This window comes from Ursus arctos, unplaced genomic scaffold (genome assembly GCF_023065955.2).
Source record: "Ursus arctos isolate Adak ecotype North America unplaced genomic scaffold, UrsArc2.0 scaffold_19, whole genome shotgun sequence".
NCBI lineage: Eukaryota > Metazoa > Chordata > Mammalia > Carnivora > Ursidae > Ursus > Ursus arctos.
Window position 1 is genome coordinate 48565359 of NW_026622863.1, and position 21187 is coordinate 48586545.

The 21187-nt window shown below is 51.5% G+C and overlaps 1 protein-coding gene and 1 long non-coding RNA gene across 7 annotated transcripts in view; one reads left to right on the forward strand and one right to left on the reverse strand.

Moving 5' to 3' along the window:
* Positions 1 to 19660, forward strand: part of HIF3A (hypoxia inducible factor 3 subunit alpha) — a 28486-nt gene extending 8826 nt beyond the window's left edge. For all 5 annotated transcript variants that reach the window (XM_057314505.1, XM_057314506.1, XM_026482002.4 and 2 more), the window contains 9 exons: positions 1617 to 1723; positions 1937 to 2084; positions 5316 to 5434; positions 6451 to 6641; positions 7785 to 7889; positions 11826 to 12097; positions 13211 to 13328; positions 14641 to 14722; positions 17015 to 19660. In XM_057314505.1, the coding sequence (XP_057170488.1) occupies positions 1617 to 1723; positions 1937 to 2084; positions 5316 to 5434; positions 6451 to 6641; positions 7785 to 7889; positions 11826 to 12097; positions 13211 to 13328; positions 14641 to 14722; positions 17015 to 17112 (1240 nt within the window). In that variant the 3' untranslated portion in view covers positions 17113 to 19660. The remainder of the gene's footprint in view (positions 1 to 1616; positions 1724 to 1936; positions 2085 to 5315; positions 5435 to 6450; positions 6642 to 7784; positions 7890 to 11825; positions 12098 to 13210; positions 13329 to 14640; positions 14723 to 17014) is intronic.
* LOC113243401 (uncharacterized) lies at positions 927 to 21163 on the reverse strand. 2 transcript variants are annotated; one of them, XR_008960158.1, is made up of 4 exons: positions 21103 to 21147; positions 16653 to 16710; positions 15439 to 15618; positions 927 to 3594 (listed from the first exon to the last, which is right to left on the reverse strand). It is a non-coding gene; the product is annotated as an uncharacterized LOC113243401 (long non-coding RNA). The 2 variants fall into 2 exon arrangements; XR_006408062.3 differs by lacking the exon at positions 16653 to 16710 and having other exon boundaries at positions 21103 to 21163.
* Between the last annotated feature and the right edge of the window lie 24 nt (positions 21164 to 21187).

Consider the following 21187-nt stretch of genomic DNA (forward strand, 5'->3'; position numbering starts at 1 on the left):
CGGTTCTCCCTCTGGTCCATCTCCGTCTCTCTCTGATGCCATCTATCTCGTCTCTGTGTGGCTGGCTGTCTTGGCATTCTCTGTGGGCCTTTTTACCTTGGGTTCTCTCCGTGTCCCCTTTGAGTCTTCATTACTCCCTCCCTGTCCTTCTGTTGCTTTCCTTGAATGAGTCAGTGCGCGTAAAGCAGTTAGTGCGGTGCCCAGCACGGAAGGCAGCACTCAGCACACTGTCCTTATTCATCACCATCCCCCCCCCCAGTCCTCCCCTTTCTCTCTCCTTCTCTTCCTTCCTCTTCCCCTCTCTCCCTTCGGCCCTTCGTGTTCCTGCATCTTCCCTCATTCCCTCGCCCTGGGGTCGTGCTTGGGAGTGGCAAGCCTGGGCTCCGTTGGCTCGGGTGTAAAGCCTGGCTGTGTACCGTTGGCCAAACGCAGGCACCTCTCTGTGCCGTGCTCTCCTAGTCTGTCCTATGGAGTGATACCAGAACCTCCTTAGAGCAGCTATTCTGAGCACCCTGTGCATTGCCTGGTGCAGAACGCTATCGAGGTGTGTTTAAAAAAAAAAAATTTTTTTTATTAAGTGGGTTTGAACTCATGACCCAGAGATCAAGAGTCACGTGCTCCACCGACTAAGCCAGCCAGGCGCCCCTAGAAGTGTATATTTTTAATCATTATCATCATTATTACTTTTTATTTTATTCATTTCTTCCTTTTTTTTTTTTTTAAGATTTTATTTGTTTATTTGAAAGAGAGAGACAGCCAGCGAGAGAGGGAACACAAGCAGGGGGAGTGGGAGAGGAAGAAGCAGGCTCCCAGTGGAGGAGCCTGATGTGGGGCTCGATCCCATAACGCCGGGATCACGCCCTGAGCCGAAGGCAGACGCTTAACAACTGCGCCACCCAGGCGCCCCTTATTCATTTCTTCCTATCTTTCTTTTTCTGATTTTCTTTTCTTCCTTTGTCTTCTCCGCTACTTTTCCCTCTTCCTTTTTTACTCTTTCCATCCCCACTGCCCCTGTCCGTTTCCTGCTGCGGCTGTAACAATCATCACAAGCCAAGGGGCTCAACACAACACATACCATCTCAGAGCTCTTGAGGTCAGAAGCCTGAAATGAGTCTCATGGAGCTAAAGTCAAGGGCCGCATTCCTTCTGGAGGCTCCTTGCCTTAAATGCTTCTGGAATCTTCCTACATTCCTTGGTTTGGAGCCCCTTTCTCCATCTTCAAAACACATGGCCCCGCCATCCGCCTCCATCAGAACAGAACAGAACAGAACCTGTCCTGTTCTCCGTATCCCTCTGTAAGGGCCCCCGTCGCCACATGGGGCCCACCAGGCTCGTCCAGGTGAAGCTCCATGTCTCAAGACCCAGCACTTAATCAGCCCCACACAGTCCCCTTGCCCTGTAAGGTCACAACAGTCACAGGTCCCCGGGATTAGGAGGCAGACCTCTTCAGGGCCCATTATTCAGCCTATCATAATCCCTTTTCTTTTTCTTACTCTCCCTTTCTCTCTGTTACATCCCTGTCTGTCCCTGTCATGCTGGCTTCATCCCCGTGTGCCCCAGCCCCACCCTCCACCTCAGCCAGTTGAACTGACCAGGCTCCACTGCACCCACCCCAGGATCGCGGAGGTCGCTGGCTACAGCCCCGATGACCTGATCGGCTGCTCCGCCTATGAGTACATTCACGCTCTGGACTCGGACGCCGTTGGCCAGAGCATCCACACCCGTACGTGAGACTTCCTGGCACTCTGAAACCAGTCCCCCAGTTCCCCGTGCTCCAGGGAGCCTTCCTCCCAACCCTGACACCAGCTCCCTACGGCCCACGCCCCAAGGAACCTTCTCTTCCCTGGTCCCCTCATACCCAAGCCCCTGCCCCCAGCACCTTTTCTCCCCATGTGCCCTTTCTATGGCCCTGACCCCTCCCCGTCCCCTTCCCCAGTGCTGAGCAAGGGCCAGGCAGTAACGGGGCAGTATCGCTTCCTGGCCCGGAGTGGTGGCTATCTGTGGACCCAGACTCAGGCCACAGTGGTGTCAGGGGGCCGGGGTCCCCAGTCTGAGAGTATCGTCTGCGTCCACTTCTTGATCAGGTAAGTGGGAGGGGTGTGCGCGTGGGTCTGGTCTGCATGGGTGCAGATAGGTGTGTGTGTGCCCACGACTGTGAGAGAGAGTGTTCACATGTCCATGTGTGTAGACCATGCGTGACACATAGGTGTGTCTGCGCACACCCATGCACGTGTAATCATGGGGGTTTTTGCTTTCTAAAAATTGAAGTATAATTTACATATAATAAATATACTTTTTGGTGTCCGGTTCTGAGTTTTGACAAAGGCGTGGGATTGTGGAATCACTTCCACAGTCAAGCTATAGAGAATCTCCCAAAAAATTCTGTCACAGTGAATCCCACCCCCACCGCCCCAGGTCCCTGGCAACCACCGAGCTGTTCTCTGACCCCTAGCATTTTGCCTTTTCCAGAATGTCCTGTTCATAGAACCCTGCAGGATGGAGCATTTTGAGTCTGGCTTCTTTCACTTAGCATAATATATGTAAAATGTATTTCTGCTGTATCAGTCGCTCCTTTTGAATGCTGGGTGTGTCCTGTGGTATGAATGTGAACAGACCAGAGTTTGTTTACCCGTTCGCCGGTTGGAGGACATTTGGGCCGGTTCCTATTTCGGGTGATCACGAAAAAAGCTACTGTAAACATTCTCATAGAAGATTTCGTGAGATCATGTTTTCATTTCCCTTGGGTAAACACCTAGGCATGGTCAGTGTATATTTAACTTCATAAGAAACTACCAGGTCATTTTCCCAAAAGGCTGCACCGTTTTGCCTTCCCACCAGCAATGTGAGGGTTCCCGTTCTGCATGGCTGCCGCATTTTGTGTCATCTGTTTTTGTCTTCTTTGCTTTTAATTTTAACCATTCTAATGGATGTGCAGTGGTGAATCACAGCCTCTCTTCCACTGCACTCGGCGCATTCGAAGTTTTTCACCATGACTACATGGTGACGAGGGGCAGCAAATGAGCACAGAAGGCAGAATTACAGCTTTTCTTTGAAAATTATCTTCCAGGACATGGTATCAATTTCTAAAGCCTTAGGAGTTTCCCTACGTCTTTTTGATCAAGGAGAGATTCTATTAGAAAACGGAAGTGGGGAGAGGCTCCTGGGTGCCTCCAGTCGGTGAAGCGTCCAAGCGTCCGGCTCTTGATCTCAGCTCAGGTCTCAGTCTCAAGGTCGTGAGGTCAAGCCCCGCGTTGGGCTCCATGCTGGGCGTGGCAGCTACTTAAAACCAAGAAGCGGGTAGCAGGAACACCCATACGTGTCTTTGTACTGCACAAGAAAGCAAGACGGGTCATCTGTGGAACGTTCTCACTTGAACACCTTTCCAAATCAGAGTCCTCGAATAACTTGTCGATGTGGCAAGAGGCCTCGCCATTGTCACTGCAAAGGAGAGGGGGCCTGCCCCTGCCTCTTCTGGAAACTCCTTTTATTCCTCGTGAAGATTTGCCTTTCTAGGGCCAGGCGCTGTGGTTTCAGTCTTCTGTACTTCTAAGCAAAGAGCAGGCCCGAAAAGTTCACTTTGATTGGCAGACATGGCTGAGGAAGGAATAGCTTACTTAATGACAGTGAAATAAGGAGTACATGGTGTTCACTGTCCTTGTTCTGTGTACATGTTGTGTGGTGTGCAGTTGTGTGGCTGTCTCTGTGTGCCCAGGTGCTTCTACTTTGTAGTATAAAAACCCCTCCCCTTCCAGACCCGAGCCCCGCTCCACTGCGGTGAGAATTTGCTTTATAAGAATAAAACTCATGTACAAGGGGCACTGCTGAATCTTCAGCACCTAGAACAGCGCCTGGCACCTAGTAGTTGTTCAATAAACAAGAATCGCAAATACTTACAGAGAGCTCCCCACGTGTCAGGCATGATTCTGTGCATTTTATGTGTGTTAGCCCACTTAAGCCTCCTAACCACCTGGGGAGGAGGTATTTATTATCTTTTTAAGATTTTATTTATTTATTTGAGAGAGAGAGAGCATGAACAGGGGAGGAAGAGAGGGAGAAGCAGGGAGCCCGATGTGGGACTCGATCCCAGGACCCTGGGATCATGACCTGAGCTGAAGGCCAACGCTTAACTGACGGAGCTACCCAGGCACCCAGGAGGAGGTATTATTATATTACCTCTTTACAGAGGAGGAAAATGAGGCACAGAGAGGTTCAGCCACATGCTTGAGGTCACACAACTTCAGAGTGGCATGGCTGGGATTTGAACCCCGGTCACTGGCTGTAGAGCCATTGCTCTTAGCCAGCAGACAGTACTAGTGCTCTAGGACATGTTTATGGAATGAACGAATGAGTGAACTTCATGTGCCGAATATGCACGTGTGTCAGCATGAGAGTAGGGATTATGCACACAATCTGTCTGTGTATACACCTGGGTGTATATGAGTGCTCCTGTTTGTGCTCGTGCGAACCATGTGTATACATCCAGGCCATGTGCGTGCTTGTGTTTTTCAAGGGGGATGGTGTGGCTTTGGTCCAACCTAAATTGGCATGTGTCCAGCCCAGAAGGGGTTTGGTAAGGGTGGGGAAGGGGCCTAGCTCCTCAAAGAGCCCCCACGTTCCATCCTGGATATTGTTATGCAAATCAGATGCAAATGAGGGCCTGGTTTTCAGCCCCCTGACCAATTCTCCAAAAGCCGATTTGCTCAGAACATTTGGGCTGTCTCAGCAGCTAGAGACTGGGGGGAAGGGAGGCGCGGGGGACATAAGAAGGATATATTTATAAATCCATTCCCTTGAATATGAAAAATGTCTATGAATAGAAACTTCATAAATAAAATCTTATTCATTAAAATCTATCCCTCTGAATTCTTCATATTTGGTAATGTAAGAATGTTAAATATATATACGTCATCAATCATTTATAAGAATATGTTTATAAGTAAATATAAAGAGAATATTTCGTTCTTATGCCTTTTGACTCTCCCCTTCTCTGTCCCTCATTCCCCCACCCTTCTCCCCCCTCTCTCCTCAAGCTGTGCTAAATGCCAACCCTTTTTTTTTTTCTGTCTCCTTCTACAGAGAGAGCTTGGGAAGACACACATAACTTTATTTTAAATGCTATTATAATAAAAAGCATTCAACTAAAATTAAATCAGTAAAAGAAACAAGTAAATGTGGCAAATTATTTTCTGCAAAATGCCCTCCTGCCCCTGATGGAGATCGCCTCCTGTGACGGGATATCATCTGAGGGGGCTGCCTGGGCCGGGGGGCCAAGGACCCTCCCTGACTTCCGCTCCCCTTTTTGCCCTGTACCCCAGCCGGGTGGAAGAGACCGGAGTGGTGCTGTCCCTGGAGCAAACGGAGCAACACTCTCGCAGACCCATCCAGCGGGGCACCTCCTCCCAGAAGGACGCCCCTAATTCCGGGGACAGCCTTGGTATGGGGCAGAGCTGGGATTGGGAAGGGTTGTGGCCCCAGGACGCTTGAGGGAAAAGCCCAGATGCCTGAAGAATGGAGCTCAACAGGCCCTGTGTGACCTGACTTCCGCCTCCCTCCCCTTCTCACTCACTCTCTGAGCGCTTCCTTAGTGCTCTTGGAACATGCTAGACTCTCATGCCTCAGGACCTGTGTGCTGGCAGCTTCCTCTGCCCAGAATGCTCTTCTTTCTTCTGTCCTTCTACTTCTCCTGTGTCCCTGGGATGACTGCTTCAGTCTTGCTGCTCCTCTGCTCAGAATCCCGCTGTGGCTCCCCATCGCCCCCACCCTTCAGCTGGTTCCCTGCTCCCACCTCATTGCTCACTGGCGTCCAGTAATCTTGACCCTCCTGAGTCTGATTCTTTTCTCCCTCTTCCTTCTTCCCCCACCTGACCCCCGAGTCCTGGACGAGCTTCTCTTCCTGTTGGTTCTTCAAGGCCGTCACCTTCTCCAAGCAGTTGCTGGCAGCGCATGCTCCTGGGTGTGGTGTGGGGTCACTGATATCCTTTTCTTTTCTGGCTCAGAACTCACCTCCAGGGACCTTAAAACCTCCTTGAGGGCCTGGGGCCTGTCTTTTCTCCTAATATGCGAGCGCCCCAGAATGGAGTGGCTGATTGCTGTTCTGTGCTAGTGGAGAATCGGGTCAGTCATGGGCCTTGGGCCGGCCGTGTTGATTTTAAATATTAAAACGTTTCCCCATCGTTGGGCAGTTGCTACTCTCCCGAGCCTACTGTGTGCCCCCCACCCCACACTGGCCCCTCGAGGACCCTCTAGGGGCTCACCACAGTCTGGCAACTGAGGGGATAGAAGCTGGTCCCGCAAGGCTTCTCCAGAACTCAGCTCCGCAGCACTGTGAACAGCCTCCACCCGGACTGCTTATAGAAAATGTCAACCAGGCTCCCTGGGGTTGGTGTGGAGGGCTCTGCCCCTCAGCCCTGGATGACCAGCCTGTGTCCTCCCCATCTGTGTGTCCCGTAGATGCCTCTGGTCCCCGGATCCTGGCCTTCCTGCACCCCCCCGCCCTGAGTGAAGCCGCCCTGGCCGCTGACCCCCGCCGCTTCTGCAGCCCTGACCTGCGTCGCCTCCTGGCACCCATCCTGGACGGGACTTCAGGAGCCGCCACCCCCAGCGTACCCCCAGCCACACGGCGCCCCCAAAGCCCTCTTCCGGTAAGCAGTCCCTCCCAAGTAAGCCCTCAGCATCCAGGCTGCTTTGGCCTTTGACTTGAATCTTGCTGTTCTCTGGGCCTCAGTTGCTCCCTCTGTGCAGTGGGAAGGTTAGGGTGAGATAGGGTTCCTTTAAGACCTGGATCCCAGATTCTTCAACTGTTATCTGGACCAAAACCTGTGTTATTTGGGGCTGGCACAGGTGACCCCCCCCGCCCCCGCTCCTCGCTTGTGACCAATCATCCAGGCTCTCAAAGAGTCAAGAATGTCTATTGTCTTAAATTACACAGACCATGGGTGCCTGAGTGGCTCAGTCCATGAAGCGTCTGCCTTCGGCTCAGGTCATGGTCCCGGGGTCCTGGGATGGAGCCCTGTGTCGGGCTCCCTGCTGAGCAGGGAGTCTTCTCCCTCTCCCTCTGCCTGCCGCTCTGCCTGCTTGTGCTCTCTCTATCAAATAAATAAATAAAATCTTAAAAAAAATAATTACACAGACCAGGATTCAAATCCTGAATCTGCCGCTTACCACCTGTGTTACCCTGGACACGTGGGCCCTCAGTGTCTTCATCTATAAAATGAGAATCATAGCAAGTAGCCATCTCATTGGCTGCAGTGAGGGTTCATGGAGATCATTCATGGGAAGCGCTGAGTAGACACCTGATACTTAGTAGTGCTCAATATACCATAGCAGTTCCTTTTTTTACTTGAGTTCAGGTAGTGTGACCTTTGACTCAGGGGCCCATATTATCTGGTGTTGACTCTCCTCATTCTTACCCAACCCCCACCCCCGAGATCTTCTCTCCACCAGAGAAAGAAGACTGTGGCCTTTGACCTCACCTTTACAACTGGGATAGCGGACTCTGCATCATTTTACCCAGACTCCAGACTCCCAAGAGGGCCTGAATATCTTGGCCTCAGGCTTTGGTCTTTAAATCTTCAAGTTTTCCCTGTCAGTCTATCCCTGGCCACTTCCACCTTCTGAACACCCATGTCCAGAATGCATTCGCTTTTGCTGTTTGACCCCCTTGGTGTCCCAGCTGTCTGACATTTAACCCTCACTTCTGCCCCTGAGCTCAGATGTCCAGACTATCTTACTGTTAACATTTCCTAGGCTCCAGATTTCCTTAAGTGTCTACTCTCTCCCCACAGGCTGATCTCCCAGATGAACCGCTCGTGAACATGGAGAATACACACAAACTCTTGGCCTCGGGGAAAGACCTTGAGGCTGTGGAGACGGATCTAGATATAGCTCAGGTAAGGGCTGGCCTGGAAGGGACAGTCTTTACCCCTGTGCTCTGGGGGTTGACATATCTGAGCATTAGAGAGGGTTGTAGCATGGTTGAGGGGGTGAGTGGATGGATGGATGGATGGATGGATGGATGGATGGATGGATGGGTGGATGGATGGGTGGATGGGTGGATGGGTGGATGGGTGGGTGGGTGGATGGGTGGGTGGGTGGATGGGTGGATGGATGGATGGATAGAAAGGTCATTGTACTCATTAGGTGGATGATGGTGGATAGATGGACGGGTGATAGTTAGACAGACATATGGAGGGATGGATGGATGGATGGACCACAGTATTCATTAGGTGGATGATGGGGAATAGATGAATGGGTGATGGTTAGACGGATATATAAATGGATGGCTGGATGGATGGATAATGAATGTCTGGATGCATAGTTAGGCCACTGATTCACTGGATAGATGGTAGATGGACTGATAATGTTTGGATGATCGAGCAGCTAGTTGAATGACAGTGACATGATGTATTAGTTCTCTATTGCTCCATAACAAATCACCCCCAAACTGAGCACCTTGAAACAACTAACATTTATCATGTCACACCATTTCTGAGATTCAGGAATCTGGGAGCAGCTCAGCTGGATGGTTTTTGCTGAGTCTCTTGTGAGGCTGAAGTCAAGCTCTCCGTCAGGGGTACAGTCATGTGGGGCTAGGGGATCCACATCCAAGCTCACCCACATGGTTGTTGGCAGGCATCAGTCCCTCACTGGCCCTGGCTGGAGGTCTTGGTTCCTTACCATGTAGGCTGCTTGGCTTCCCCGAAGGCAAGGAATCCAAGAGATAAGGAGAGTGAGCCCAAGACAGGAAATACAGTCTTTTATAACCTAATCTCAGAAGCAACACACCATCACTTCACACTATTGTATTGGTCCTACAGACCAACCCTGGTACAATGCAGAAGGCATCCAGATACACCAGAAGGCAAGGATCATGGGGCTCCCAATAATTCATGTCTGTCCCTCACGTAAAACACACTCACCCCCTCCCAAGTGCCCCCAAAGTCTCTTCCTGTGACAGTATCAGCCTAATGTCTGGAACCTCGTCACCTACATGGGGTCTGGGTGTGGTGAAGCTCTCACTCTGTTGGCCTGTGAACTAAAGAGACAAGTGATGTGCCAGCCACATGCCCCGCATACAGTGGTGGGACAGGCACAGAGTAAGGCCATGTAGTCCCCTATTCAAAAAGAGGGAGAGGACTGGAGCACGAACAGGTGTCATTGGCCCACAGCAGTTTTGAAATCCGGTTGGGCAACTATGGGAATTTCCTTGATCAGAACTCATTCCTACTACTTCCTAGGGCCTTTCTCCATGGTTCTTGGTTCTACTCTCTAGACTCTGGGTTCCTTACTTGGAGTCCTCCTTGCTTTTTCATAAGGGGTAATATGTATTTGCAGCTGAGAGGGTTTTCATGACTTGCCTTCTCATTAGGGAATGTTGGTGGCCCAAAGGTCTTTTTTCATTTAGTACCATCTCTGTCCCCTCCAATCCACACTGGCAACGTTTCTGTCTATATAATAATCTCAACAACAACAACAAAAAGTGTGGGTCTTATGTGAATCTCTTTGGCATTCACTCCTTTAGACCAAAGACATGCCCATGATCTCTTTGAGATAAGCCCTTCTCCACTTTGGGCTTTTGCTGAGATGCTGAGCGACAGTGCCCAGAAATTTAATAGAAGCCCCATTGTCTGATTGAGGGGATCTGTGAAGCACATCCTTAAACTCTAGAGCGAGGTTATCTGACTGAGGGATACTCTAGGCAACGCCTTTGATCTTCCTGAAGCCTTAACAGAGAATTTTATAGTCACCCTGGGCTTCATCTTTAGACCATGCCGTGCTAAGCGTGTTCTTCTCTGCTCAGTTTTAGCATCTCTGCCACCTGGGGAGTCCCCAGAGTCAGCCAAACTCAAGGTGAAGGCCACAGTCCTCTTGTCTGCCAAGTCTGTCCAAGACTTCTAAAGTCAGCTGCAAGCTTGGGGTGGCTGGCGGGCAGGGGGATGCCCAGAGCCACCCTCACTTCAGACCAGCTGCCTGTAAATTCAGAGAGGCCCACCGACTCCTTCAGTTTCAGTAATTTGCTAAAAGTAGCTCTAGAACTTAGGACAGCACTAGACTTATGATAGTTTTATTACTTCGAAAGAATATTATAGCCAACAAAGGGATGCATACGGTGGAATATGGGACTGGGAGGGTCCCAAATGCAAAACTTTCATGACCCCGGGGACATGTCATGCTCCTGACAGCACACGTGGCATATTGCCACACCAGGAAGCTCACCCAAGCTGTGGTGTCCAGTTTTGTTTTTTTGTTTAAGATTTATTATTTATTTTAGAGAGACAGAGGGAGAGCATGAGCCGGAGGAGGGTCAGAGGGAGGGAATATCCAGGCAGACTCCCTCTGAACTGACATGGGGCTCAATCCCTGAGATCATGACCTGAGCCGAAACCAAGAGGCGGACACAACCTACTGAGCTAACCAGATGTCCCAGGTGTCCAGAGTTTTCACTGAAGGGTCATTATGTAGGCATGACTGAATTATTGCCCACGTAGTTGACTTGGTCTTCATCTCCACCTCCCCAACACACACGCTTCCCCTGAAGGTCAGGCTGATCTCACATGGCCCCAACCCTCTCATCGCATGGTTGCCCGTTCGGGCATGGCCAGCCCCGAGCCTGAGTCATCTCATTGGCATACACCGTCAGGTGTGGCCCCAGGGGCTCACCATGGAGAGCAAAGACACGCCTGTCACTCAGGAAATCCCAAGGAGCTGGGGCAAAGGCCACACCTCGTTTTGGGTGAAGTTAATTCTTTACTTCATGGGGAGGTTGAGAATCTTCCAGACCTTCAGTTCCCCAGCTCCCTCATGTTTAACGTTTCTCCTTTAGCTCCTTTCTCCTCTTGCCTTTACTCCAAATGGCAAGAAGAAATCAGGCAGCCATTCAACACTCTGGCTGGGAATCTTGTAGCTGGATCGCTCGGCTCACGAGTTACCTGTTCCGAGTTCCATAAAAATGCATGTGACACAAAACTTTAGCCGCCACACAACAAAAATCCCCTTTCTTCGGGCTTCTGGTCACGTGTTCCTCACCTCCCTTAATGCTCTCACTGGCTGGCTCCTCATGCTTCACGTTTCCACTAATAGTTTGTTCAAGGCAGTCTAGGCTCCGACAGGCTCTTCAGAGCCCTTCCGGCCCCCGCCCATTGCCCAGTGCCAAAGCCATCGGCAGCACCCCACTCTCGGGATCAAAATCTTACTTGTCATTTGTTTGTGGGTAACAAATTCCCCAAAAAGTGAAAATAACAAACATGTACGACGTCACGTAATTTCTGGGGATCAGGGGCCTGGGAGCCACTCAGCGGGGTGGCTTTTGCTCCAGGTCTCTCTCTCGAGGTCGCAATCAAGATGTCATCACCCAGGGCTGTCGTCACTTGAAGGCTTGAAAGGGACTAGGATGCACTTACAAGGTCACTCGCTCATCCGTTGGCAGGACGTCTCAGTTTCTTGCCATGTGAGCCTCTCTGTAGGGCTTCCCCCAGAGCACGTGACCCGAGAGAGTTTGCAGCAGAAACAGAAGCCATGGTATCTTTATAACCTAACATTGGGAGTCCCACACTGTTATCCCCTCAATATCCTATCGTTCCCAGATCAACCCTAGTCTCTGTAGTGGGGGATTACACTAGGGCACGAGTACCAAGAGGCAAGGATCCTTGGGAGCCATCTTGGTGACTGGCTACCACAGAGTCCTTCCACCCATTTTACAGATGAGGAAAGTGTAGCTCAGACTCTTGACCTTGGGCACACAGCTCAGAGGTGGTGGAGCTGGGAGTCCAGCTCCGGCCCACCTAAGGCTGAGGCCCTTGCTCTTAACCTCCTCCTGCCTCCCGCAGGACGTCGACGCTCTGGATCTGGAGATGCTGGCCCCCTACATCTCCATGGATGATGACTTCCAGCTCAACTCCAGCGAGCAGCTACCCAGGGCCTTCCACAGACATCCAAGCGCTGTCCCCCGGCCCCGTGCTCGGAGCTTCCATGGCCTGTCGCCCCCAACCCCTGAGCCCTCCCTGCTGCCCCGCTGGGGGAGTGACCCCCGGCTGAGCTGCTCCAGCCCTTCCAGAGGGGACCCCTTGGCGCCCTCCCCCATGGCTGGGGCTCGGAAGAGGTGAGCCGCAGTAGAGGGAGGATATAAAGGGACTGACCCCCCTGTCTTGCCTCCTGTTTCAGCCCCATCCCTCATCATTCCTCCTGCTGACCTGCTGACCTCTGCTCCAGCCGGGCCCTCAGTGTCCCCAGCCCATGCCATGATCGGTCCAACCTGTCTTTGCCTTGGCTCTGCCCCCCTGGAGTGCTCTCCACTCTTCTCCTCATTTATCTGAATCCCACCAGTCCAACAGGGCCCTCTCCCTGAGAACATATTTATATCTGGCCTCGTCACGATTTTTGTCAGTTAAGAGGACACTGCAACAGTGTCAAAGAAACTGTCTAGAACCAAGTTTCCTAACACCTTTGAGAATCTGTTGAAAGCTATGGACTCTTCCCAAAAACATTTACACATACATACAGACGCACAATTTTGCATATAATTTCAGGGGGTCCATGTCCTTCTTCCAGGGACATTAAATTACTAATCCTCAAGCTTTTGCTCTCCACATTGCAGGCATGTGCCCATTTAGTGTCCAGAATGGTGCCTTTACTCTCCGTATGAGGTTTTATGGATACATCTCATTATTTCCCAAAGCTCTCAGCTTGGTGCTGGATCTACAGTGGGTGCCTAATAAAGACTTACTGAATGAGGGAGGGAGGGAATTAATGAATGTAGTAGGTGGATGGATGGATGGTGAGTGGGTGGGTGGTAGATGGATCACTGGATAGATGAATGGGAAGATGGACTGGTGGGTGGGTGGATGGGTGGACAGATGGATGGATGGACGATGGATGGACAGATGGTGGATGGATGGGTAGGTAGATGGGTGGGTGGGTGGGTGGGTGGATGGATGATTGGTAGATGGAAAGATGGGTGGAGAGATGGGTGGCTGGCTGGGTGGGATGGATGATGGGTGGATGGGTGGATGGGTGGGTGGGTGAATTGATGGTGGATGGATGGATGGCTAGATGGCTGGATGAATGGATGATGGGTAGGTGGGTGGGTGGGTATATGAGTAAAGGAATAAACAGGCACTCGGGAGAGTGAATGAGCACTCATCACCTGCTTACAGTGGTGCCCACACCTGCTCAGGTTTGTTGTGTTCTGAGATTCTGACCTGTTTCCCTCCAGGACCCTGGCTCAGAGCTCGGAGGACGAAGCCGAAGGGGTGGAGCTGCTGGGAGTGAGACCCCCAAAACGGTCCCCCAGCCCAGAACCCGAAAACTTCCTGCTGCCTCCCCTCAGCCTGGTATGTTAGGGTATCGGTGGGATTCTCTGGCCCTCAGAACCTAGTGGGCTTAAACCTACTGTTTTATGGGTGGGAAAACCAGAGAGGGGCAGGGGCTGGCTGAAGGTCAAATGGAAGGTCAGTCATCCAGGTGAGGCTAGGATCTTGATTTGCTAGCTCGGGTCACAGGTATGAAAAGGCTTTGCAAATTTATGTAAGTTGGTGGTAAGTTCTAAGAAGAAAAATTAAGCAGGGTAAAGGGGAGAAATGACAAAGGTTAGTCTGTATAGGAACTTCTCCCATGGGCCTCCCTCCCAAACCTACAACAGTTCTGGGCCTTGGATTATTAGTGTAGCATTAAGAGTCCAGACACTAGAGTCAGACTGACTTGCGTTCAAGTCCCAGGTCTACCACCTAGTAACTGTGAGACCTTGGGCAGGTGATGGGACCACCATGAACCTCAGTTTCCTCATCTGGGAAGTGGGATGGTTACATCTCACAAGAACTCATGAGAAGCAAATGAAAATAGGCCAATCTTAGTGGCTGTCGACAAACAGTATAAAAACAACCAAGCAAAGGCAGCATCCCCTGCCCCTCCTTCCCCCATCTCCCTGCTTCCATCTCACCCCTGCCGTCCTTTCTGCACAATGGCAACCAGGACACTCTTTCCAAAACCCGGCCTAGGCTGCGCCCCTTCCACCAGGCCTCCCTCCAGGACCTTCTGTGGCTCTCTGGCTCCTCACTCGGAGCAGGGCTATTTGAACATGAGAGGTGTGGTTGATAGTATCAACAACTTCCATAACCATTCTTAAGATATTGTCGCCATGATCGTTATTCTTCACATTTGCATTTGCACACGAGAGGACGAGTAGCTGCATGGGTCAGAGTCTGGGCCGGGAACAGCACACTCACATGGGGGCATTGAGGAGCATTTAAAAGCAGGACTACTGGCAAAGGTGTGGGCAGCACACTGGGAATCAGCAAAAGGTGGCACATCGCAGAGAAGCAGCGGGATCAAATATCCCCGCTTCCTCCTCTCTCCTGCCGGCATCTCCTGTTTCGAGAACCCGACAGGAACACATAGAGCAAGGACTCCATGTTGACGGAGCATCCATCAGGTGGAGCACATCCACTTGCTGGGGCATAGAAGGAGGGCAGGATGAAGCTCTGGGGGGACACACGGAGGAGATCTAGGACACTGGCTTCACCCACAGTCACAGCCCATAAGTGGCTGCTGAGCCCCATGGAGTTTGGAACCACAGCGCACCATCCTGCCTCCTGGGACATTGACAATGATGATGGTGGTTGTGGCAGCTTTGTCTCTCTCCTGCAGAGTTTCCTTCTGACAGGAGGGCCAGCCCCAGGGAGCCAGCAGGATGCCAGCACCCACCTCCTGGAACTGAGTGAGCCCCTGCGTGAGTAGCACGGCCCTGGGTCCCTCTCTCCCGGAGCAGGTGCCCCAGGTGGTTGAGAGAGGGGTGGGGCAATCCAGAAGGTGGGAGGGGGACGCTGTCAGTGCCTGGACGTGACCTTGGTAAAGACAGACAGTCCTTCCCTGCTCTCAGCGGCACTGTGGGGGGAAAGAGAGGCTCCGAGGGCGGCAGGGGCTTGCTAAAGCTGCCCCTTGGGGTGGAAACTGAGCCCAGGCCCAGTCTAGGCCTCCCAAAGCCTGTGTTAGATTATGCTTTGGACTTGTCCTGCGTTGGTCATTCCCAGCTGTGTGGCTTTGGGAAACAGTTTCTGCGTCTGGAGGCTTGGTTTCCCTCCTGTGTCAGTTAGGACCTGTTCCAGTAGTTCTTACCTTAAGGAGATGTTTTTAGGAACTGTGGAGGGGCAGCACAGGAAGAGCTCAGCCCAAGACCTGATTGGTAGCAAACGCTCAAGAGACGTCGGCTGTCACGCCGGTGTTGGTGCCGCAGCCCCTCCACAGAGCGAGCCCACTGCTGGGCTCGTGTAGGTTACCGCCCTCACCTTCCAGCACAATTAATTGTCAGTGGCCAGAGCTCCACCCCACACCTGCACGCATCAGCTAGGGGATCTTCCCAAAGCACGAATCTGACCCTGGCCTCCCTCTGCTCCCAACTCGTCCATGGCTCCCTAGGGCCCTTCCGAGAAAGAGCAAGTGCCTCACCTTGTACTCCAGTCTCTGCGGGGTCTGACCACTGCCTCATCTCAGACCACACTCGGCTTCGCATGCTCTGTTCCAGCCACGGTTACTGTCTTTTGGTTCATTCTGTCCTTCATACGTGTAACAAAGATTTACTGAACACACAGTCAATGCCAGGCACTGTCCTAGGAGCTGGAGACACAACTGTGAACAAAAGCAGAAATCCCTGCTGTCACAGGGCTGACATTCCAGCGGGGAAGACAGTCCAGAATAAAGACACAAATACAAGGGGCGTGAGAGAGGAAGATAAGTGCTTCTAGGAAAAAATAATGCATGCAAAGGAAAAGGGAACTCTGGGGTGGGGGGATTTCAGTTTTAAGTGGCGTGATTAAGCGTGGTCTCATTGAGAAGGTGACATTTGAGCAAAGACCTGAAGGAAGTGAGGGAGTGAGTGGTGACAATTTCTGGGGGAGGAGCATTCCAGGCAGAGAAACAGCTAATGCAAAGGTCCTGAGGTGGGAGTATATCGTAGTTGGGGGAAACAAGGCCAGTGTAGCTGCAGCAGAGAGGAGGGGAGAAGGGTGGGGGGGCTGATTGCATGGGGACTCTGTAGGGCTTGTGCTGACTTTGAAGTAATCTCACTTGAGGAGACAGTCTCAGGGCCTTTGCATATGCGGATCCTTCTGCTTGAATGCTTTCCCTTCTATTCTTTGCTGAATTATTGCATCCTTTAGATCTCAGATCAAATATTACCCTTACATGAAGCCCTCCCTAACTTCCTAAGCCCATGGCTCCTAACACTCATCATAGCCCAGATTTATACGGGTGTTTGTCATTATTTGATTTTTAGCCTTTCCCTGTGGCTGTGGGCTATGTGAGGGCAGGGGCCAGGCTTGTCGTCATGGCCCTACTCTATTGTCTGCGTGAGGCAGGGCAGTGGCTGGGCACAGAGCAGAGCCTCAGTACATATTTGTAAAGGAAGAGCTAATATTTATCTAGCACTCACTCTGTGCCAAGTTTTGTGCAAAACCTATTGTGTACTCGACCAGACTGCCACCCTTCACTGGAACTCAGGGCAGGAAGTTTCATCTGTCCTGCTGACTGCTGTGTCCTCTGTGCCTGGCACACAGCAGGTGCTCAATAAATATTTTCTTAATGGGTAAATTCTCACGAGTGGGGTAGGTTTAAGTCTCCCTGTTTCCTGGGTAATAGCAAGAGCTCACTTACTGAGTGCTTACCAGTACTATTGTTCAAAGCACTTTATGTGGATTCACTCATTTCCTTCCCACAGCAGCCCTGGAAAGGAAGTATTGTTGGCTCATTTTACACAGAGAGGTGAAGTCACCTGCCTCAGGTCACACAGCGAGTAAATAGCAGAGCCGGGATTCAAACTCAGGCTGCATCTGACTCCAACCTTCTTAACTACTGCCTTAAACATCCCGAGCACCTTGAGGTTCAGAGAATAGAACCTGCCCAAGATTCTACTACGATCTGAATCCAGGCATACCTGCCTCACCATCCACACTTTTAACTGTCAGGAGGGGAAGACGGGTTTGGGTAGTAATTCCCCACTGGTTGACCTTCCATCTTCCCCCCACAGGCCTGGGCCCCTCGCTGCTCTCTCTCTACCCGGATGAGGACACCGCCGAGCCCAGGAGCCACTTCCAGCCAGCAGTAGGCTTGGCCCAGGCCAACTGAGCCAGCCCCTCTCCCCTTCTCCCTTCCACTCCCCAGAAAGGACCTCAACCACACTCCATGCCGGCAGCCAACGCACAGGATGGGGGTACCAGGAGAGGGGTTCCCTCTCTCCTCTCAGTGGCCCCCGCCCACCTTGGGCCTACCTCAGCCCTCACCCCTCTGCCCCCTGTGTCTGGGGGCTCTTTGGGGTGGTCTCAGCTCAGTGACCTCTGGGAGGGGGCCCCTGGAGCCCTCCTCCTCCTTCTCTCAGGACTTCCCTTGGGGTTCTCAATACTGGTGACCTCATCCCTTTCTCCAACTCTCCTGGCTTGATTTTGGGTGACTAGGGGTGGGGGGGGTTGGGGTTCAGATCTGTGTTTCTGGGCTCTGGGGAGTATTGACAACCATAATCTCATTTCTTTTCCATCCATCTTTTATTGTTATTTTTCTTTTTGTTGTTTTTGTGATAGGTTTTGAATCGCTATGTATAGCCTGGGGTCCATAAGAATGCAGGACTCTGATCCCCCCTCCTCCCTCAGGTGTTAATGGGGGGGGGCTCTGGGGCAGCTCTCACCCCTAGCAACTTCTGATCAGCCCCTTAGCCTCCCAAGTGGCCACCCCACTCTGCCTCCCCCACTGGGGACTTCTGCTGCCCCCAGCCTCGCCTGGACACTGGCTTCATTTCCGGGGGTAGCCTCCAACTTCCTCTGCTCCCAGACCAGGCAACCTCCAGCTCTCTTCGGTTCTAGACCACACAACTTCTGACCTGCTCTTCTAGACTGGCTCGCCCCCAACACATCCTCCAAACCCCTCTGACTCCTCTTTCTTGTTCTGGACCTCCCCACCTCCAGCACTGTCTCTTTTCATACTTCTGTGGTCTCCAAAGTTGTCTGGTTCCAGGTCTCACGGCCTCCAAGTCCCTCGGGCTCCAGAGCCTACACCCACCAGAGTCCTCTGGTTCTAGAACTCACTCTTGACTTCCTCTCGTTCTAGACCTTTCCCTGTAAATAAGTCTCCTTTGTACCAGATGTCACATGCTCTGACTCCTGCTGATTCCAGCTCTTACAACCAACAACTGCCTCTGACTCTGGACCCCATGACCCAAGCTTCACATTGGTTCTAGTCTTCCTGATCCAGAATACACCTGGCTCCAAATCCAGACTTTGTAATTTCTAAATCATTTTGGTGGGATGCTTCACGATGCCCAGCTCCTTCCTTTTCAACTTTCTACCCTCAAGACTTGTTTTTCCAATCAAAAAGAAGTAAAATGAGTTTTATGTCAGTCTTATAACCATTATAGTACTTTCAGGCCAGACACCATACTCTAGGTCTCTTCTGCTCCAGACCTCGTGACCTCCACCATCCACTGATTCGAGACTACACAACTTTTAGAACTTGCAGTTCCGAGGACCCTGATTCCAGATCTGCTGATCTCACTTTACTCTGATTCTTGAACTTGGCTTCAGATGTCTTCCAATTCCAGACCTCACCCTACCAATTCCCTTGGTTCTAGGCCTCACAATCTCCAGTTAATTCTCCACATCTTATGACTCCAAATTACTCTAGATCTAGAACTTAGCCTTCAGACTTCTGATTATAGACCTTGCCTTTACAAATTTTTCTGGTTCTACACCCTACAATGCCCAACTCCTGATTTTAGATCTTATGACTCCAAAATCTCTCTGGTTCTAGAACTCAGTCCTCAGAGTTCTTCAAATTCTGTTTTTATTCTATAGATTCCTCTGTATCTAGGCCTCACAGCCTCCAACTGTCTCTGATTTCAGATCCAAATTCTTTTGGTTCAAGAACTCAGCCTCCAGGTGCTTCTGATTCTAGAATCTGGACATCACCCTGTGGATTCCTCTGGTTCAGAATCTTATGACCTCTGACTCTCTGATTCCAGACCCCGTCCTCTTAGCTTTATTCTGAGCTTCCTACCCTACTCAACGATCTGTCGGAAGTCTTCCCATTCCAGGTCCTTCTGCTAGTGGACCTCATGCTCAAGCTTTGCCATCCTTGAGCTCATATCCCTACAGTTTCCTTAACTTGGAACCACCACCACTTCCCCTCAGCTCTCCAGGGATGCACTTACCTTTACTTTACCCCAGGTAACTGGGGTACCTGGGGCTCCCTTACAGTCCAGGAGACTTCCCCAGCCGCACACACACACGCACAACCCTAGCTGCATATCACAGGTGTGGAGAGAGGCCAGGACTCCTCAGTAATCCTGCCACCACCTGTGTGTCGCTCTTACCCTCCAACCCTGTTTCTACGATGGTGCTACTCTTGGGTCTCCCACAAGAAAAGGCCTCCCTCTCTCAGCCCAATTCACCCCCTTTTTGGAAGGCACTTCTCACGGTGTTTTGTCATGGGATGGCCTATCCAGATTGGTGCTATGGGGAAGAAGGATCGGGTCCCTCCCTCCCTCAGGGGGTAACCTGGGCCCTCAATGGAGGGACCTGGGCTGGGTTGGGAGGGGGAAGGGGAAGGGACTGGACCAGCCACTCTGGCTCTGAAACCCACTAATCTCTACATCACCATAAAGACCTCGCCTTAGTAGGCACCAGAACTCTGTGTGTTGACTCATCTGTGGGGTCGCTTCAGGGTGTGTGGGTACACTGGCTGTCCCGTTTGGTTGTCATTCTGTATGTGTGTGTGTGACTCTGTGTAACATTGTGGGTCTGGTGATGTTGTAATTCTATATATGTGTCTTTGTGACGTAATTCTGTGAACCTTTGGGGATGGGGAGTGTAATTCCGTCTACCTGTATGTTAGTATCTGAGTGAAATGATTCTGCTTTATGTGTGTTTCTGGTGACTTTGGGTTTCTGTGTTCCTGAGTGTGGGAGGTTTTGTGGTGTTGCAATTACGCTTACACATATGGGACTGTTTTGACACTATCATTCTGTATACTGATATCTGTGTGACATGGTTCTCTGTACTTGAATGTGTGTGTGTTTGTGTGTGTGTGAGAGAGAGAGATTGCATGTCTACAGATTTATGTGCAGATGGGTGTGCAGCTTTCCCATACACACCCCTAAAAGTCTCAAAAATCTAACCCACAAGGTGGGCTATGGAGCATAGAGACAGTAGAGTAGGACTTAAGAGCACAGAATCAGGTGGGACAAGTTGAGGTCGTGGCATTGCCCCCTCATTGTATGACTTTGGGCAAGTTTGTTGACCTCTACAAATCTCAGTGTCCTCAGTGGTAAAATGGAGCTGATATTAGTTATCTACCTTCTAGGCTGATTGTTGGCTGTGACAGGAGGTGCTGGGATCAGGCTGCCAGGACAAGGAGATTGGGGAGTGGGACAGCTCGCGCTTCCAAAAGGGGAGCCACAGCAGGGCCTTAAAGGATTTAGTATTATGGTTCCACAGGAGTAGCAGCTGCAGCTTGGAAAGATGGCCTGGAAGGGTGTACAGTGGGTGGGGGTGGCATCTGGAGATGTCGCCTGAGGCTATATTATTCAGGGTTTCCTAGGTCATTACAAAGAGTTCAGGGGTTTTTTTCTAAGGGCACTGAGGCACCTTGGCAGGCGGGGGACTGGAGGATGAGAATAAAGAAAGGAGATGGTGTAACAAATTTCTGAGCCTTGCTCAGGACTAGGGGATCCAGGCCGCCTTCAGTTAACATCTAGAAATAAACCTCAAGGTTGGAACTTTATTCTCTTGTTTTGAGAAACCACGCATTTTTCAGAGGGGGGGGGGAACTGCCCCTAATTGCTCAAGGTCACACAAATAATTGGCAGGAGGTCTAGTCTCCTGGCTTTAGTTATGTGTTGGGCACGGCGCTGCCCTGCAGCCACACCCACCCACCCGAGAAGACGGCGGGGAAATTCCACCGCGACCACCTTCCTCCCCTCCACCCCCCAGAATTTCTGCGGCTTCGGAACACAGTAACTTTGAGAGCTGGGGCCAGGCCAGACCTTCCTCCCCCCGCCCCGCGCGCCCCCTTTCGCCCTCCCCATTGGCTCATTCTAGGAAGGGCGCTGTCTGAGGGCCCTCTGGTCACCTTGTCCTCCGCGCGCTCTATGGCGAAAGTGCCCTGCGCAGGCGCGCGAAGGGCGCCTTCGGGGCCCGCGCTTTACGACACTTGT